This window comes from Perissodus microlepis, chromosome 6 (assembly GCF_051167445.1).
Source record: "Perissodus microlepis isolate ML-2025 ecotype Zambia chromosome 6, ASM5116744v1, whole genome shotgun sequence".
Classification (NCBI taxonomy): domain Eukaryota; kingdom Metazoa; phylum Chordata; class Actinopteri; order Cichliformes; family Cichlidae; genus Perissodus; species Perissodus microlepis.
Genome location: NC_140466.1, coordinates 34,227,543 through 34,247,818, shown reverse-complemented (window position 1 = coordinate 34,247,818; position 20,276 = coordinate 34,227,543). Strand labels below are relative to the sequence as shown.

The 20,276-nt window shown below is 40.6% G+C and overlaps 1 protein-coding gene across 1 annotated transcript in view; it reads right to left on the bottom strand.

The window, feature by feature from the left end:
- The window catches only part of LOC146386086 (voltage-dependent T-type calcium channel subunit alpha-1I-like), a 262,563-nt gene that overhangs the window by 192,411 nt on the left and 49,876 nt on the right, over positions 1-20,276 (bottom strand). Inside the window, exon 2 of the mRNA XM_084932111.1 lies at positions 3,195-3,639. Within this exon, the coding sequence (XP_084788237.1) occupies positions 3,195-3,625 (431 nt within the window). The 5' untranslated portion in view covers positions 3,626-3,639. The remainder of the gene's footprint in view (positions 1-3,194; positions 3,640-20,276) is intronic.

Genomic DNA, 20,276 nt, shown 5'->3' with positions numbered 1-20,276 from the left:
GGTGAAGGTAACGGTGGTCCTAGTGGTAATCGGAGCACTAGGTGCAGTGACTCCCAAGCCAGGTGAGTGGCTACAGCAGATCCCAGGAACAACATCTGAGATCTCTGTCCAGAAGAGCGCAGTCCTGGGAAAAGTCCTAGTTAAGCTACTGCGCAGGACCCTCAAGCTCCCAGGGCTCTGGTAGAGGACCCGAGCTTGAAGGAAAAAGACTGCCCACTGGGACGAGAGGTGATTGTTTTTATGATTTTATGATGTTCATTTCAGGGGAGCAACACGACACGTGCACACCAAACATCAGGTTAAAAATCAAATCAAAGAACTAGTGAATGGTTTTGTCCTGTTTTGTTAAATAATATTATCTCTTTTATTTTGCAGCATATAATTTAAATGCTAAAGATCTGACAGTTCATTTTATCCTAATTAATTTTCTGAAGTAGCTGAAGCTCAATGATGTTTAAGACTTTATTCAAAATACATTACAACACACGTTTAATCAGCATTCCTTAACTACAGCTTTAGCAAAAGAATTAGAAGCTGTGCATTCCTGTGTAAAAGGTCTCATAGTACAGTTTTTTAAATTGTTTATTAAACACTGTGTTTCCTGAAGATGTCACTGATCTTTGAGTTTTACTGTTAGCCTCATTGGAATATAGTCATTAATGGAGCGTGAAAACTGAAGTTGTCAGAACTTCTGTCTGGATGTGTAAACCTTAGTAAAGTCATGGACGACAGTCAAAAGTTAAGAAATATTCAAAAACGTGTTTTTCACAGGGCCGTTCGTTGGTTTGTTGTTATTGTATTTGTCAGAGGAGTCTAGAAAACAGCCTTGTGCTGAGATCTGATTCTACAGTTTCTCATATATATTTTATGCGTAATCACTTTTTTCTTCTAGTACTGGCCGTCTGTCTCTGTATGAAGTGACAACTTAGTCTAGTGGAGAAAATTATCATCAGTTCACTTGTGAAATTTACAAAGTAACACAGGAGATAAGACTGGAAAAGCTGTAAGATGGAGACACTGAAAGCCGGAGCAAGAAAAGACCAAAGACGTGCAAGAAGTCTTTTTTTTTCCTCTCTGACTTCTCTTTCAAGACATTTTGTTTGGACGATGTTTCTTTTAGACCTGAGTGAATGGTTGCCTATTAAGCAACTACCCTGCTATGTTTAGTTTTAATCTCAGAACCAGCAAGAAACTAATGTGGTGTCTTCTTAATGGGAAGTGAGGACATCTCTTTCAGTTTTACTCTTTGCGTTGATCTGGAGGATCCCCCCCCCCCACCTTCTTCTTTCCACTGATAAAACAATGTAGAAATGAAGCTATAAATAATAGTGCACAGACACACACCCAAACTCCAGCTACCATATTCTCTGCTTCTTCATCATACTTCTTTTTACCATCAGCCTTTATGTTTTTTCCATCAGTCTGCATTTCCTTTCATTTTGTCTCTTTCTCACTGCCTCCCGCATTTCATTTGTTATTCCATCTCTCATGTTTTCCCCTCCTGTCTTCACTTCACTAACTTCCACCCAGTCAGTCATATCCTAGTTTCCCTGCATTATCACATCTTAGACTCAGAGGTGTTTCTAAAGATATCTAAACTCTGGGAAGTTTGTTTGAACGTCACACATCATCAGGCCGCTAGTGTTGCTCTTAATAAACTCGATAAGCAGCCTCTCATGAACCCGGGGGCTGCTAGCATATTACACTGGTTCTGCTGTAATGTAGCACAGCTGACATTTGGTATACAGCAGAAGAGCTATTATTTTAGAGTGATGAGATACTCCAACAATATACAAAATACAAAGATGCCTGACCTGGATCCAAGATTTAAAGTATGTCATAAATAGGGATGGGTACCGGTATCCGGTGCCATGATGGCACCGGTTCTGACATAAACGGTAGTAACCAGACCGAAAAGCAGCGCACATTTTGGTGCTTTATTTCGGTGCTTTTTTTCCCTGAGATGTCGTACACTTTGGATTCTAGCCAATCATTTTACCTTTGCGAGCGTAGTAGGCGGGCCCAGGTATGAACGTTCTTTTAGAGCAGAGTTACAGATTAAAAATGCCCAAGGCGAAGCAGTCAAAGTCTGGCTGTACTTCACAGCAAAAGATGCAAACTCAGCAGCCTGCAACAAGTGCTTTAAGGTGATACTGTGCAAAGTAGGTAACTCCTCGAATCTGATGAAACACCTGGCGGCGCATAGCGCTTTTTTAAAAGCCGAGAAATGCGCCGTATTTGATAGCTTGCTGCGAGACCTCACATCGAGCACATCTACTGCGGGTGTGGTGCCTGTTATCAGACCCGGAGTTAGCAACATCCCCCAAGAACCCGAAGAGGAGAGTCCTGGCCCCTAGCCCTGCCAGTGTAGCAGAAATGATGACGGATGATGATGGCAGCAGCAGCTGTTCTTCGCTGGGTGAGTAGCTTAATGTTGCTCGTGTGTAATTTACACTGAGTAGGCTAACCACGTTATTAAATTAATGCACGTAAGGTGAACTAGCAAACACCGTCGTAGTTACAGTAGTCTTCTTGTTTGATGGCAGATGCTCCCTTCACCCTGGCCAAAAAGGCTAAAATGACCAAAGAAAAAGTGGAAAACAGCTAAACATGAGAGGTTTTTGGACAAAGTTTGTGTTCTTCATTCTTTAAGCACCGGTTCGAGCACCGTTTAAGCACTGGCACCATTTCAAAAGTACCGGTTTGGTACTGGTATCGGATAAAACCTAAACGATACCCATCCCTAGTCATAAATTAGACCAATGCAAGCATGGAGCAGGTGGCCTGTTGCTGCTGAATAAAGGTAAAGACATATTTATTGTCTTTATTCCTCGTGACTTTTTTGAGTTGATATTTCCTGTATTTTCATGGCATATTCTTCTGGCAATGAACCATGGTGAAATAGAGAAAACAGAAAATGTTACTGGACTATTTTCCATCCATCTGAATCCTTCTACAAATGCATCAAAAAGCATCGAACTTTGGTCTCAGCTCTCGCCTCACACGGGAGGCAGAAATTCAGCTTGGAACAGGGGATGTTTTGAACTAATCAGATGGGTTGAAATAGCCAAAAGCCTGCGTTTAAACTCTGAGAGATGGAAGGATAACTGATGATGGATTAAGTTATGAAAAGGCAACACACAGTGGGAATAATCCACAGTATCGTGATTCACAGCAGGTAAGTAAAAGGATATGGGCTTGAGACCATGCGGATGCACCAGCTGCGGGGAAAGGTTGTCTGCTTGAGGCAGAAGAAGACCACAGGTACCAGCTCAGGGTAGGGCACCACTAACACACTGGTGTCACTGCTGCCATCATCATCGTCGTCATCCTCGTCATCCTCATCTTCTTTATCCCCGTTATGCTCAACCACTTCCTCCTCTTCTTCCTTCTCGATCCTTTCCTCTTGAATAATCCCTGCCTCTTCTATGGTCTCCTCCTTCTCCTCCTTTTTCTTGGGATATGGGCGGCGGTGTGGGGAGGGCCTGCGGGGAGACGAGGTGGCGACAGCATCATCGCTGTCGGCCCGGGCTATGGCGGTCGTCACTCTGGAGCTGGTCGGTGCAGATGGTGTTGCTGTTGTCGATTTTGCAACGCCAGGGCCCTCCTCCTCCTCGCTCGTCATGGCCACCTTACGGTCTTAAATGAGAGAAAGAGAACAGGAAAGGAGAAATTTAATTTCATAAATCACTCAGGGGGTTAGAAACAAGCAGCCAACAGAGAAAATGAATAGTTTGCCATGGTTGAAGGTTGTAAAATTATAGTAAGAGATTGGAGAAACTAAAGCGTGTTGGTAGAAATTAAGCACAGATTGTCAAGGACGGTAGCCTGTGAGGTCAAATCTGAAAAGTCTCATTTAGTTTTCTTAGATAGAGACGGGTCTATCTGGGGTTTAGTGACCTTTGGTGACCTGACACAAAAAATGTGTAATTTTTTTCCTTCTGAAATGCTCTTGTGTTTTCTGTTATTGCCATTACTTCAATAACAGACTTGACTATACTTCACTTGTTTTAGATAGTGGGCCAGTTCGATCTTACATGAGTTGGACCAACTATTGCAAAATAATTAAATTAAATAAATACATTTAAACAAATCATATTTTCAAGTTGATATGATGAAAAAGAAAAACGGGTGTTTTCTGTAATATTTGGCAGGCTGCGGTTTATCTTATCGAGGTCTGTCTTTGTCAGCAAGAAGACTGAAGTTATAATACTGTAGTTAAGAGTCTAAGATTTATCTCCTCCTTCTGTGATTATTCAACATTTCCCAAAGCCTACAAGCAGGCCACACCGAACCCTTTGATGGGCTGGTTCTGGGCCCCTCACCATATGTTTGACTTTGATTTTGACTTTGATTTTTAAGAATAAATATGTGGTGTAATTTTTGAAAAGCCCTCTTTTCATTTGTAGTTTGGCATCAAAGTAAAATAAAATAAATAAGTAAAATCTTAGCACCTCGTCTGAAATGTGCTACATAGTAAGACAGCTGTTTTCAAAAAAATAAGAAACATTTAAAACAAAAAGTCACCTTAAACTGCCTTAAAATACATGTTCTTCCACAGAGTCAACTGTGTTGTGGTAGATATAACCCCACCGGGAGCGAGGTCTGTACATTACTGTTATTGTGCTGTAATGCAGCCAAATTCCGAATATCGTTGATCCCATTTACATATCCGTGTGCGGGTCAATTTCACAGTGGCATGATAATGTGCTGCGAAAATGCCTTTGTAGCCCATTATTGAACTCCATTACTCAGGAGTAGATGGTGGAGATTGTGACCATATTTCAGATAAGTGACACTAATCTTGGGTACAGACCTTGAAACTGTGGTGCACATATAGATTTTCTCTTCCGCCGGATTAAAGGTGTGTGTGTGTGTGTGTGTGTGTGTGTGTGTGTGTGTGTGTGTGTGTATGTGTGTGTGTGTGTGTGTGTGTGTGAGAGAGAGAGAGACTCATCCGTGTTTTCTAAGCCTTGTAGCATTATTTACAGCAACATCCATAAGAATGTCTGAAAGGAACTGTTAGCGTGTTAATGTGTTCCTCTTAACTGGAGCCGGGTGCACTTGATCAGCCCATTGTGAGCAGAAGAACAGTTAAACAGAGCTTCAAAAGCTTGCTTTTGACTCCGAAGAGGAAAAGAAGAAAAGGCTGCTTAAAAAGGAAAGCTGATAAGTGCTGTAGTATGCATTATCGCTGACTGAGGCTTTAGGTTTCAGGTTTTTTTGAGCCAGCTAACAAAAAGGAGCCAGGCTAAGTTGACACTGCTTCAAACATCTCTGCTGGATGTTTTTATCCATTCTTTTTATTGAGTTTTGTCAATTTTGTTTTATTTTTTCATCACTATTGCACATTGATGACTTTCCCTTTTCTTTATACGAAACAGCATTTTGTGTATCTCATGAATATCCCCCTACAATATTAACAAGCAGTCAGTCATTCCCGAGATGGAACGGTGGAACGGTGGAAATAGGAAGCTGGCTGCACTAATACTTTGTGAGGATTTTTCTGACGAGTATTTAAACGCAACACCGGTGTGACGATATTGTTACATCAGCAAGTTTTCTTAAAACTTAAAGACACTTCAACATGACACGCAGATGCCATGATTTCTTTCTGTTTTTTTCAGATCACACTGTGATCACAGGTAGAAGCAAGAGACGGACAGAGAAGGTGCATTTTGAGTGAGTCAGCAGAGGGGAGGAGGGAGGAACAAAGGAGCAAGATTTCAGTGGTTTAGCCAGAGGCTTAGTGTTGAGAGGAATCAATATTGTGCAGCTGGAGTGAAAACACAGAGAACAGGAGTTCTGATATGACTAAGTGGCACCTGCCCATAGATTTCCAATGAGCGAGCGGAGCGCACAGATTTCAGCAAAATCTACTCACGCCATCAGTTTATCTCCATATATCAGAGTTTGTGAGGTTTTGCACTGTGTTGATCTCAGTTAAAGGCTGATTTTCAGGCTGTTTTTATGACTACAAAGAGAAGAGAAAAGCAAAAAGAGAAGGGAAGAAAGCTCACACAGAAGACTGCTAACCTGCGTTTCCTTATTACAGTGAGTGCAATATGCAATCAGGCTGTCAGTTGCCAAGGAAGGGCAGTGTCAACTCTGGCAAAGCTTTACATCTTCACAACAGAGAGAAGAAAGTAAAGCAAAGGACTGTTGCTGTATCAGAGCAAAGACCGGTAAAGCAGTTGGCAGCGTCTTAAATCTCAGTCTCTGGCAGAGTAATCATCGTGTCAGTGGTAAGAAATAAAACTGTTTTGAACCTCGGTGGCAATTAGGATGTTGCAACAGTGTCAAAGGTTCAGTGCAAGGAAGGGAAAAGATGAAAGCAACAAGAAGGAGAAAAAAACTTAACACAGAGTGCAAAAAAAAAAAATATGTAGATAAGAATAAAATGCAAACAGTTGGAGGTTCATGTAAGAGTATCGCTGATAATTAAGATACAATCTTATGAAACCTCTGCACATTATCGTTGTGATTTTGCATACTATGTTAAAGAAAGAGTCGGACAGCAGAACTGCAATAGAGAAGCCTAATGGTCTTAAAAGTTGAATGTTGTGTATTTGATGTCGGTATGGAAACAACTAGGAAAGGGGCAGGATGAATGGCTTCTGAGCGGATCATCCATTTCTGAAGTTCTGCAAGTTCTTGACAACACTGAGCTGTGGTTCACAGCATTTCATTCACTTTACACAGCATAGTTTACTATGCTGTGTAAAGTGAATGAAATGCTGTGTGGATTCCACGAGCCCAGATACTCATCTTTATCTGCTGTAATTTCCACTAAAGGTTCGCTTGCATGACCTTATACATTTCTTATCACCTTCTGAACCTTCTCCACTGCTCTGCAATAATGTGATAGTAATTGTTCAAACAGTGAAATTCATGAGCATCAATATCAGGTTTTGACAGCAGGGACCCAGATGTAATATCTAATCCTTGTGCGCTAAGAAAGCACATCTGTGCAGTCCCATCCTAATAACAGTACTTTTAAAATGCAACGTGCATGAGTCAGTGACACATTAAGGATCATTATGACCGTTGGGATTGGCTGGCTGCTGTTTACTGTCTGCAGCAACACGCTGATTTGACTTTACTGCTGTGTTTGCAGCTGGTGTGACATGTCCTTTACAGCAGTTAGGTTGTTTATTCTGTGATTGTGTCCCCAAGTTTCTGCTTTTTTTTGTTGACACGTCAGCCTGCTCTCAGCATTTGTATCCTCCGCAGTACTAATGCACTCCACGATTTTCTCATTTGCTGGCTTATCATTTTCTTGCATTTTTAAACCTACTCCCCTAAAGTAAATGACTTTTTTATGCACATGAAAGTGATATTATCTAGACTGCACCTGTAATTACATATCACACACGACCAAGATCGAGTGAGTCACAATCAAGATACTTTTAAGTGGCCACCTTCACTTTAATGACCGTCCTGTGAAGTGTCCCCGTTTCAGCAACATTATTGGTCATATCCATTAATACACTGCGATTTCAAAATCATTTCAAGCATCTTTCAGGCTCGATAGCGTTTCATTAGAATGATTTACATTCTGAAAAAGAGCAGTTCATGCATTCTGGAAATGTTCAAGTATGAAGAAACTTGGTGTGAAGGAGGGTTCATGTTTCATCAAGTGATGTCACATATCTACGTGCTGCAGTTTCAAAGGTGCTTGAGTTAACTAGATTGCTATCTCTGGGAACAAAAAGTAATACTTTTAAGCAGTCGTGAACCCAGAGCTCACCACACTCTTAATGGTCAGTCAGATATTGCAGATAAAATCCGCACAATTAATAACCCTGAGGTGAAGTTTACTGATGACAAAGTATGACAGGGCACGGCTCTCATTAATCTGTCAGAGATAATATAAATAGAGGCTTTAAAATAATGATTTCAGCCTGAATATATACCAACAAAGTCAAAATGTCATTGAATCCACTTAAGAAGGAAGTTAACCCTCTCAAGGCAGGCGTTGCCGATTTGCAACTGTTAAAAACTAACAACCTGATTTCCCCACATACATATTTTATGAGGTTTTTTTTACTCAGAAGTACCACTGCAGGACTTGGTTGTGCATTAGCAACAAAAAGTTTAATTTGAGCCTGAGAGGGTTAAGAGGAGGAAGGTTGTACCTCTAATTTTCTTAAAATATGATTTTTCACCTTCCTTGAATACTGTTGGTTTATTCAAAGCAAATATCAAGAGATTTCCAAAAGTCAAACTCTTGACTTTAAATTAAATGGAAGAAGAGAAGACCCTATAACGGTAACATCAGAATGAGTTTTCAGTGACCTGAAAACTCATTCTGAAGAAGATCAAGGTCCCTGAGCATAGCTGACACCAAACTAATGATTTGTGTTACCGAATCACGATGCTGAATAATAGCTCACATTTCCCTGAGACAACAGGCTGTGACTGTTCAACATTGTTTACCTTTTTGTTTTGAATGAGCAGGCAACAAATTAGACCTTATTATCCACCGTTCAGCGAGTGGAAGGCCATTAAAAAATGTAATAACTAAGCAAAGAAAAGGAAAACAAGTAGGTCTACCTTGAAGCTTTATCACATTAATGACACAGCAATTGCATGTTTTCTTTTGTCCCAAACCATGACTCTTGCATGTCAGTCAATTTCTCCCCCTGGAAAATTGTTAGATTATGCAGCACTGAGCTAATTACATGTTTCATATGTGTTAGTTTGTTTCTCAGCTGAAAATCAGTAATCATCCACAGCCATTTCCTGTATGGTCTTAGTGGTGTAAGTGGCATCTATGTGTGATTAACACCGGGTTGGACGTACTGAACGCAGATCAAATGTTAGCAGGACGTCATATATCATAGACTGATGTCAAGCTAAGGGTCAGGTGGGATAACTCTAACCTGCTGCTCTTTGTGGATTTACACAACTAAATTCAACAAGATGTCAGCATTTTGACAAGCTATTTTAGCTGATGTCCATCCACTACACTGACACTACACTGTTTATACTTTATGTTACTCAGTATACAGCTGATATAAAGTTGCAATTCAGTTAATGAATCTAAGCATCATTAGCTTAAATGCAAATTCATCTCTGCTACACTTGATGTAACCTAAATCTGACCGTAAGCACCACAGCCACTGTGCAGTAGTCCAGTACAGTGATTTACTGCGAATTCACCACAGTACTGCACGCTAACCTGCACAAAACTGCCCAGACTTTTCATGACACATTTGAATAGCACAAAGTTATTATAGCTTAGTTTGATTTGCAGGACATTTCACAAAACTAAAACACATAATTTTATCAAAACACACCATACAGAAATCCAATATGTGATTAAAATTATGACATTACAAGAAAAATTTCAATCTGCAGATTATCAAAGGTCACTGAGCAGTCCTTACCTTTAAACCTAACCTCTCCTCTTCCTCTCCTGTCTTTCTAAATGTTTCTCCATCTCTGAGTGAAGTTAGCTCTCCTTCTTTACAGCAGCTGGACCTTTAGCTAGCAACACACTGTGCGACAAACTGCACACAAATAGTTTGTGTGTTTGCTGATGTTTGTTGAGCTGATAGAAACGCTGAATTTGAAATGACCTGCCACACTCTTCATGCTGCCTCCTCTTCTGTAGTGCTAGCTAGATGCTGGAGTACGCGAACACAACCTACAGACACCTGCACTCCTTCCGGCCCACCTTAACCACCGAATAAAAGCGCTATAAATGATCCCGCTGAAACAAAACGTAACGAGCCTGTTTTGAAAATGTAAAGGCCACAAAGTACAGATGTTTGTTTTAAAATGTAGGGAGTAAAAGTAAAAAGTTGTCAGAAAAATAAATACTCAGGTAAGGGAGCCTACAGATATCTGAAACATTCTGTTTAATTAGTACAAAGTATTTGAACTTTGTTACTTCCCACCTCTGGTGAACACTTTAGGTCATGACCTTCCCTAATAGTTGGAGGTGGCAGCTGCAAATGCACATGCACATAGAATTCAGCAAACATCTTGAGCCACACCTTACGCCTTTTTCTTGTAAGAAGAAATTATTGTAAGATTTTAAGGTGGTCTTAAACAATAGTTTTCCTAGTTTTTCTTTGGACATTGGCTGCTTTTTTAACCTTCAGTTGCTGATGAGGGTATTGTGGGGTGGGTGGGATGGACCTCCAAGTTTGTGAATGTGATACCTCAAGATGAGGTGACTAGGATTATGAAATTCATACCATCCATGCGTCCAAGTAGGAGTAGCATTGTTCCTGTTTCTTTAGTTGAATATATGAAATCTGACATCTATAGCTGATGAACAGTACCTGAACAGCATGTCCTTTAGAAAATGCAAAATATTTTACTGCAAAAACCGGACACAGGATGTTGCAGTATAATTTTGCAGATGCATCTGGCCCTTCAGTTGATCCATCTCTTGATCACCAAAGCCTCATCAGAAGTAGTCTCAGTGGAAGAGTGGCTGTCAAGAAGCCATTTTAAAGAAAGGGAAACAGGTAGAAACGACTGAGGCACGTCAAATTATACAAGAACAGGGTTGAAAATCAGTGACAACAGGTCTTATGGAGTGATGAACCTAAATTTGAAATGTTTTGTTTCCATATGTGGTCAATACGTACAGATGAGGTCAGGTGAGAGGCTCATCATGTGTCTAGACACCTGTAAATTGCAGTAGAGACTCTGTCATAGTTTAGGGCTACATTTCAGTCAACAATGTTCAGGATCTTCTCAAAATAAATGGAATGATTAATGTAGAAAAATAGGGTCAGATTTTGCATCTGATTAACAGTTTCATTTCTCAGCATGACAGTGGCATTGCAGTAAAAGCATACCTGGATGGAAAATTACACACTGTAACACTATCAGTCATGGACTGGGCTCCCCAGACTGGCCTTGAGTGTAGGCTGTGATGAAGAATAAAATTGGTTATATCAAATGTTGACTTTGAAGCTCATGTGAATTGCACAAACTATTTTTGCCTTCTGTGCTGTATTCCCATTAATGTTTGCACATGCTTTAATAAATCACGGCACCTATTTTCCATTTTGCTGGCAAAATATAAGGAAATGACGTGTGTACAGTACTGCACACACACAAAGAATGACAGATAAAGAAACTGCATTTCCTTCACATACTTTTGATATATTGAACTTTGAGCACCAATCAGGCTAATGCACAAAGGGTATGATGTGTAGTGCTTCCTCCATACACAAGCACACACACAAATGTACTCACAAACTCACAGCTTGTTGCCAATGCAAGGACTTATTTAATTTGTTTAGTGTCTTCATAATTCACAAACATATCAACATTTTACATTATATGAGGGCCAAAGCAATCTACAGTTCCATGAATGAGTGTGTGAGTTTGGCTGATTAAGTGGCTGCTGATTAATTTTGTAATATTACATCATCCCAAACAAACCGGTGTAATTTTGCACAACTGAACAAAATTCCTTAAGGAAATGTAAAGCTAAGCAGGAGCAGTTTGATTTCCATCAGGTAACAGAAGCAATGATGAGCAGTCAGGCTTGTAGCCTCCATCTCTACCTGTTTTGCAGCAGATTTGCTGTGGTCACAACATTTTTCTGTGAAGTGCTCTGTGGGCTGGGTTTCAACTTTGCTGTCAGCTTAGTGTTCACAGTAAAACAATAAAAGAAAGAACTTGCTGCTGTCTTCATTAGTTTAGGGATTTGTGTCAGTGTATACGCTAAGGTTTTTATTGTTAGATTGTAATTACGTGTCAGTGTATCTCTGGCCATGTTGCAGTGTAATGCAAAAGTAATGGAACAAGTAGAATAACAAATGTCTTTACAATATAATGTGTTACACTAAGGTAATGTGGTGCGTTTCCACTTCTTTCAGGCAAGACAATTCTGCCATACATGTATGAGTTTACCGGTAACCCCTGGTAAACTCAACCGCTTTTTTACGTCAAAAAGCTTTTCTTCAGCAGAAAAAGAAATAAAAAAAGGAAATACACTATCGAGGCCTAATTTTGTTTTAAGTATTATCTGAAGTTGTTAGCTTATGCAACAGCATGTTGTTCAAATCTGATATACTCTCTATCCCTTTTTAAAGAGAAAAGTACTATTCTATTACTGTTCTATTAAATAGGTGGATCTTTAAGTTGCTTTTGTTCATAAACATATGATATGCAGTATGTATAACAAGTCAGGAACCATCTATCCAGTCTCTTTAGGGTTGCAGGAGGTCTAGAGCCCACCAGGCTTCCATAAGGTAAGAGGTGGGGTGCGTCTTGGACATGTTGCTAGTCAACACAGAAAGACATTCACATCATGGCTAGCTTATATTCACCAGTTAACCTGACCCCACTAGCCTCATGTCTTTGGAGTGTGGGATGAACCCAAAGTACCCAGAGAGAACCCATACATAGAACAGGTAAACTGTATACACAGAGGCTCCAGCCAGATGGTGGATTTGAACCCAGTACCTTCTTGCTGTGAGGCAACAGCAACTACTCTGTATACACAGTTCCACTGTGCTGTCCAGGTCAGGGAACCATGCCATGAAAATCAAAACCCTTGCCCCATTTAAATTTGGCCAATTGCCTGCGCGATTACCTTCGTGTGTGACTCTGGCTCATTCTCCGTACGATGCTATACATAGATCAGTACCTGGAAATCCCACAATTCTGTCCCCTCACTCTTGGTGTGTGTCACCACATGATGGCATGCACCACAGTTTAGGTGGTGTCCACTTAATGTTCTCTCTCAGTACATTACAACTGAAGACAGCAATAACACATTAATGGTGTACAACCCAGTGAATAACTTAGATAATGGCGGGCTTGCTCTTTATTAGTGATCTCTTCACCTGTCAAAGCCAGGCTTGGAAACACTAATAAATTCAACAGAAAAATGCAAAAAAAGCAACAACCCAAAACCTTGCTAGCTTTTCTGTAACAGGCACCGCATGCCACTGAATTCCAGTATTGGTCCATTAGAAGATGATCAAAAAGGAAAGATTAGACAAATGAGAAATGAACCTCACACACTCAGTGGACGTGACGAAACAGCAAAGAGCTGATGGGAAAAACCTAAAAGTCATGAAAACATACATAAATGCATACATACTATATAATAACCTCAAAGTAATGACCACAGACTACCCACATGATTTCACACTGATACACCTACACACACACACTTTTAGTTACCGGCAGCAGTATGGGAAGCTAACAGCTAGCTGCTTTGATGTGACACAGATCCTCATTAATGAGCTCCAGACCATGCTGAAAGCTTAATGGCCCATAGGCTCACTTAGACACAAGCACATACACACAGGTAATATTATACACAAGATAATCAAGACCAAAGTGTACATGGGTAGACGGATGAACACATTCACTAGGACTGTACCGCACACCCACACAGACTCACACAAGCACACGCATGCAACTGCAGGCACCGAAGAAGCAAACGTGGCAGGCTCGTAATGATGTTGGCTACCTCAGATGAAAGGCTTTAGTAGGACCACTAGAGCCCAGTGCTGCTTCCCAATATCCCCATTGACATTTCCTGCAGCTAACAAAGATGAGCCGTTTGCTCATCGACTTTCCCATAGCAAAACAACCACTGACAAGCCGCAGCTTATCCCCAAGCAAGCCTACTTGCACGGATCATGAATTGATTTTCAAACCACATAAGACAGAGGTGAGCAAAGGCGGAGCATCGGAAGTCTGGGGTTTGACTGAAGGAGCACAGCAATCACCTTTTGATGAGCATAATTCGAAACAGGATGCACGCAACCTGGTGTTTTCAGTTTAACATTTTAATATCTTCTCTGTTTACCAGCAATCAACTGGCAATGAGTATTAAAAAATAAAAGCCACTCGATTATTTGAGGTCGATTTGTTTGCCTAGCTTGATTTGCTCTCAGAGCAATGTGAATAAGCAGTGATTTCTTATTTTTCTGACAGCTGATTTATCATTCTTGCTGAGACTTGTGTGTGCGAAACCTTTAATTATCTAAACCACAGGAAGGTTGTAGTACTATACAAATAGTGTCGCTGGCAATAGTCAAACACATTCGCAGCGCCCTAAGGAAATCATGGCTTGTTTACAAAATGTACACTCAAGTCCCATTTGAAATCTAAAAAGCTACACGCCACTGTGCATAAATACTTTTTTTGCATGCAAATTTCAACCTAATTACTGTCGATTTTAACGCTTAAATGAGTCCAAAGAGAGTGATTGCTGAAGATGACTTATTAATGCATTCTTTAGACACTAAGGGCCCGTGTGAATGCAAAACTTTCGGCGAAGGGTGATTATTTTGATCTTAATTAGAACGCACAGAACAAAGAAAAGACAGTGGAACAACTATCCATCCATCCAGCTATTAATTCCACTACTCGAGAGCGTGCCAGGTAAACTCTGTGTCTATCTAATTATACCATATCTGATTGCTGAACAACACAACACCAAACTGTAGCATCTCATTTAAAGTCAGAGTTCTTTCAATTTAGAAAGGTGTTTATTTGAAATCATGGAAAGGAATCATCCATTAGCGTAATGAAGTATAGCTGAGCACTTAATATTTTATGCTATACAGTCAGTGTATCTTTGGTTCCACTTTTGAGCTGTAGTGTGCTCCATTTCTGTGGCTAAAAGGCTGCCTCTCACAGGCTAGCTAGGAGTGTAATCATAGCCACTGCTCAAACATCACAGTACTGCAATTTCAGCTAGCCCCTCATGACTAAAACACGCAAGCAACAAAAGTATTGCTTTCAGATGATTGAATCCTGATTTTATTTCAACTAAAAGGAAGCCATGAGTCTTGGCCGTGGCATTTTCCCAAAATGTCTCCTAAAGTAATTATGATTTTTTTTAAAGGAAAGAAAAACAACACCTTTGAAAACTGCCACTGTAAGAGAGATTAATTCATTCTGGGGAATCTAAAATGTTACACAAGTACCTTTTTAAAACACAGAAGGCTGAATTGCTTGTTAACAAGTGTTTGCTTGATGAGCCCAAAGATGACTTCTTATACGTCTTTCATCCACAGCTGCTCATGCTTGTTCCATGTGTGGCAGAGTACAATAGAGACAGTACGTCTCTATTGTAGGTATCTCCACGAGCCAGCTGGCTTTTATCCATAAACTACAAGTAACTCCTCTCTCAGTCTTTTACCAGATTCAGACAGAACAGACACTGCTAAGGACTGAGTAGCTGTTTGGCTTTAGAAACAGTGCAGAGAACAAATCATTTCTACATAAGCGCTTGTGTGCAATCTCCAGCTCAACATTTCCTCCTCAGATGAAAGATGTGTGTCATGGCCTCTGGGCTTGTGCTATTTAGAGAGCCGATACTACCAGTTAGGCATTAATGATTTTTTCTTGCTGACGATGTGGGTGCTTCATGCATATAGTCTTTTTTTCTATCTGCATGTGTGTAGGTATGCCAATTCTGTAATTGGTGATGAGCAGCTGGCAGGATTTTATGGTGATACATGTGAATTAAGTGTGTGAGAAATTTCTGTGCATTTTAACTCTAACTTGTCTGTCTGAGTGTACCATTAGCTTTATTTTGTCATATCATCAAAACATCTGTGTCAGAAGAAAATTGTACATAGTGTGATCAGCTGCATGAAATGTGTTTTTTATTGATCACTAAGCAATCCACATGTCTACTTGACTTTTCATATGAACTCTTGTGTGATAAACTTATTTAGCAACTAACAGCTTCCTCTTTTCTGAGAACATACAGATGTAGAAAAGGGGAACCTCAGCTCTAAGTTCTTGGAATAACTTTGTTATCTTTGTACACACATGTGACCAGCTTGTATAAATAAAGAACGCAGACAGTGACAGAGCGCGAGTCCGTGAGTGCCTCTTGCGAGTACGAGCGCTCTGTGGCCGCCCTCGCGAATAAAGACGACTGCAGTGTTTGTGTTTTCTAACTCAGGTGTCTCAGCTGAAGAAATGTGGGGCGATCCTTAGAAATCCCCTGTCAATCTGCATCCTGATTGCACCAGAGGGCGGCCTATGAAGAGCTAATTGGTTAGCGAGGTAACTTGAACCTAAAGTTAGAGTTTTCTATGGCACAAAAGTGGCTCTCTTTTTACATGGCTAGATCCCCATGGTAACTTTTGCTTAGCACATCAACTGTTCTGGACTTCGAATGGACGGCCACATATTGTTTTCTTTACAAGACTCTGGAAGTGAGATATAGACCCAGGGAACACATATATGCAACCTGTAGAGTTAAGCACCGCTGAATTTAGCCCTGCTGGAAAGTTACAGTCCTAATACCTAATGCTGCAAATTCTTTTTTTAAACAACCGTAATCCGTAGCCAGCAACAGGTTTTTCCAACATTTCTTTAAACTGTCATAACTCTTGAACAGTTTGTGCAATCCTAAAAAATCCAACACTTGCTGAAAGTAGCGACTCTGCGCTTTTCAGTGATATTACATTCATTGGTAATCCCAAGCACGTGGCAGCAGCCCCAGGAAGGTTGAGAAACAGTGCATGAGTGAATGCAATGGAGTTATACAGAAAACTAACATTATGACATATCGCTGTTATTTTATTTTTGCTGTGTTTTTAGGTTTTTATGCTAAGATAAAGTTGTTTTTAAATTCACAAACATACACTGCCCAGCTGTCTTCCAGCACCTGAAAAAGCAGGGATTTCAGCCTAGTAGAACATACAGGCAGTGTGGGTTTATTATCCACTCAGGAAAAACTTGTATAAAAGTGAGAACAAGTGTCAGCAGTACAGTGTGGGCCTTTGGCTACAGTTTGAGAGGACGTGCTTCTTGGAGCTCTACCAGGGGCCCAAAACGCCTGAAAAAGAGATGCCCCAAAACAAACTACAGAGCCAAAGGGTCACGTACTTATTGTTGTTCAGTGTTTTACAGTTCAAAGTTCAAATTGGCTATTCTAAATCTTTTATTCATGTATATTCTGAGTGCCTCATTCAGTAAAATCCGTAAAATTTAAAGGTTTTTTTTTGTGTGTTTTTCTGCCATTAATCCCTGATTACAGTCTTATAGAGCAAAACATGGACCAGATGTTGAAAGAAGTAGTAGTGTGGAAAAGGGGGACAAAAGCACATACAGACAGCTGATTCTATGACACTTCTACAGCTTTTACAGCTCAGGTGGTTGGGAAGCGTATCTGTAACCGGAAGGTTGCCGGTTCGATCCCTGGGCTCTCTGTCCTGGTCGTTGTGTCCTTGGGCAAGACACTTTACCCTACCGCCTACTGGTGTTGGCCAGAGGGGCCGATGGTGCGATATGGCAGCCTTGCTTCTGTCAGTCTGCCCCAGGGCAGCTGTGGCTACAACCGTAGCTTGCCTCCACCAGTGTGTGAATGCGAGAGTGAATGAATAGTGGCATTGTAAAGAGCTTTGGGTGCCTTGAAAAGTGCTATATAAATCCAATCCATTATCATTATTATTATTACTAAAACAACAAAATAATTCCAGGCGAGCTGCTTTACATTACAGGGGTTACAGGATACTAGTTCAATCAATAAGTTCTGCTCTTTAAAAAGTGGATGTAAATAATGGCGGTGGAACCACATAAATGCTAAGCTGCTTTAATTTATCATTAAAAAAAAGACATGACATAGCTGCATGAAATCAATGTTTTAAACAACAATAAGAAAGCTGACCCGTGTATCCCACATTAGTTCATCCCTGCTCTAGGCTTTAGAATCATATCACAGGGGATAACAGCATCATCATCACATGCTCACCTGCTCACATTAGACTATTACATTTAAACCTCTAGAATGTACTCACTGGCCTCCCAGATCCCATCCTGTGCAAAAGTGGCTTCACAGTCTTAACTTTATATCGTAAGCTGAGACCAGAAATCGACCAGTAGTCCTGTTCTAGACAACAGGGGCCCGACAGTGTTTACACTATTATGACATTATGGTGTTTTATATTACATTAAAATAAAAACTAGTGCGAAAAGTTGTCATCGGGCTCTCAAGCTTCCCTCCACAGCGCAAAAACATGCATGGCGTTAGGCTAATTGGTGATTCTAAATATGGCCTTGGGTGTGAATGATTGGGTGAATGATTGCCTGTCTCTGGGTGTTGGCTCTGAGACAGAATGACAGCCTGTTGATGGCGTACCCTGCCTCTAGCCCTGTGACAGGTGGGATAGACTCCAGCCGCCCTGTGACCCTGAACTGGATAAAAGATAAAATGGATGGATAAACAGAAAAAAAGACATCAAATATATTGTTTGTGGGACTTTTAGGCCTTTTCAGGTTTTGGGCTATGGCCAGAAGTGAGCATGCAACTGTGGCTTCTAGCAGTTTTTTAACTCTACTTGAGCACTTAATACAACGTGCTCCACTCATAAAAGCACATCTTGCCTATATCCAAGAGCTTTCTATAGGACATTGCATTAGGGGTTTCTTGGCATGCAAAGTTGAGAAGCCATGGATTGAACCAGCAGCGTACTGATTAGCAGATAACCTACTTGAGCCACAGGCATCCCAGTAACGAGGAATATTATTGAGCATATATAGTGTCATAGATCCTGAATGCAAACCTATTACTGTTAAATAACCATCATGTTACTGTGAAGCATTTGCCTTAAGGTTTTACTCGCCAATAGTTAAAAACCCCATGCATGCAGGCGGCACTTTACAGCAGCATATTAACACTGACATAGTACAAAGATTTACTGGTTCAATTTACTTGGCTTTTATATTAGCTCCCAATTGTTTCCACCTGCTTAATCTTTTTAATATTGGCTATTTCCCACATGCTATCTTTTAGTTTAGGGGGGCACAATTTGCAGACATTATCAGAGATGGCACTTTCTTAAAGGGAGCTGGCATTTTCATAAGCTGAAGAAACACCCCGATGCACCATGCAGGACAGCTAACAGAATTAGGCTTTAATTGATATGAGAGTTCTCCTATAAACCTGGTAGAGACAATGAAGAAGGCCAATGAGGGTTGAGGGGGGAATTAATTTGTAGAGCAGATGTTATTTACTGCCACCGTAGACAGAGGAGGGAACCGTGAGAGGACCAGGAAGGTAGTGAGAAAGAATATTCATAATTTCAAATTTACATTTCTCCGCAGAGCCGATAAGGAAGTGTAAACAAAATCTGTGGTTGAGATCAGCCTCGAGGGACAGAGCAAAGACAGTTTCTTTATGTGGGGGCTCAAAGTTTAGCCTCACGAAAACAGTATTACAATAGGAATACTGAATCGAGCATGACTCAGGCTGCTAAGACGTTATAGCACATGTATTTCTTTGCCATAGGTAATTATGCAGGGGAAAACATTTTTCAGCCAACAGATGTATAGCATAATTAGCTGACTGACATTATGTAACAGTTCTCAGAATCCAATAACTCATTAGTTTATCAATAAATTGATAATTTTTTTTCTCCAGTGAAATAGCTGAAAAAGATTGCACCAGTTTGGAGCAAGTATTCAAACATAAGTGCAATTGCTTTGTATTAGACAAACTACAAAACCGCCGTTTTTATGCGCACAAAATGTTAGTTGGAAGCTGTTTACTGCCAATGTTAAATGTCAGTAATAAACATTTGTAAACACATTTGTATTCTTTGTCATTTGATTTACCGCACTGGAAACATTTCTGCTTCAGCAGCTTTACATTTGCAGACTGTTGCACACATTGCAAAGCTACGTGAGAATATTCAAGTGTGTTTACTGTGGTAATGGCGCTTGAGTTCTGCTGTTCCTCACAGCTGACGCGAAGTGGTTTGGCGGGGTTTCTTGGTGAGACAGAAACAAGAGAAGAAATCAATGTTGTGTCTTTCAAAAGTGTTACTCATTCTTTGTGAATCATGCAGCGAGACATCCTCGCTCACTTCTGTTGTTTTCCTCGGTCTTTCTCTTTTTGCAGACTTTCTTTCTGCAAGTCGTAGTTTCCTCTTTACTCTCAGCGTCTTTCTCTCTTTCACATGCACAAAGCTGTGTTCAGGAGACATACACCTTTACATCTTGACAGCAGGCTTGAGGGTGCAGATGGAATTACACAATCTCACACACGCACACACTCACACGGACACACACACGCACACAAAGCAATCCAATTTGCCACAGTACACTGCTGAGAAACAAAGTCTGTCTTGCTGTAACTCTGCTAGTCGCCCTTTACCCCCTATCTTGTGTTGACACACACGCACACACACACACACACACACACACACACACACAATCTCAATTTCTCAAGTTCTCAATTGTAATGCCGCAAACACAGAAAAGCATGTGTGGCTGGGATCCTTCACACCCATCTGGTGCCCGTACTGATGCTGACC